The sequence below is a fragment of the Temnothorax curvispinosus genome, unplaced genomic scaffold (assembly GCF_003070985.1).
Source record: "Temnothorax curvispinosus isolate PA1 unplaced genomic scaffold, ASM307098v1 QBEX01007425.1, whole genome shotgun sequence".
In the NCBI taxonomy this organism is placed as follows: Eukaryota; Metazoa; Arthropoda; class Insecta; order Hymenoptera; family Formicidae; genus Temnothorax; species Temnothorax curvispinosus.
Genome location: NW_020217205.1, coordinates 1 through 323, shown reverse-complemented (window position 1 = coordinate 323; position 323 = coordinate 1). Strand labels below are relative to the sequence as shown.

At 56.0% G+C, this 323-nt stretch overlaps 1 protein-coding gene across 1 annotated transcript in view; it reads left to right on the top strand.

Annotated features, from left to right (window-relative positions):
• The window catches only part of LOC112457033 (neuroguidin), a gene marked incomplete at its 3' end in the record, with an annotated part of 1831 nt that extends 1519 nt beyond the window's left edge, over positions 1–312 (top strand). The window contains exon 3 of the mRNA XM_025019904.1: positions 1–312. This exon is cut by the window's left edge and continues 10 nt beyond it. Coding sequence (XP_024875672.1) covers positions 1–312 — 312 coding nt within the window.
• Positions 313–323: the final 11 nt, after the last annotated feature.

Sequence of the window (323 nt, the reverse complement as noted above, 5' to 3'; positions counted from 1 at the left end):
GCGAGAGAGCTCGCAGACGCGTCGTGTCAAATACGGTGTTGCGGGAACTGAAGGAGGAGTATCTGGACGCGCCTGTGGAGGACAGCCAAGGTCTGGGCGAGAAGCGAGCGATTCTGGTGCGCGAGGACAAGCGGAAGACCGAGTACGAGGAGAATTATATGACGCGTTTGCCCGTCACCAAGCAGGAGAAGCATAGACGTCGCCAGATGACGACTCTGGGCACTCTCGGCGACGAGATCACCACTTTCGGGGAGTCATCCACCAAGACCGCTAAGAAGAGAAAAGCTCAGAGGAAGGGCAAAGCTAAAAAGAGTAAGAGACCT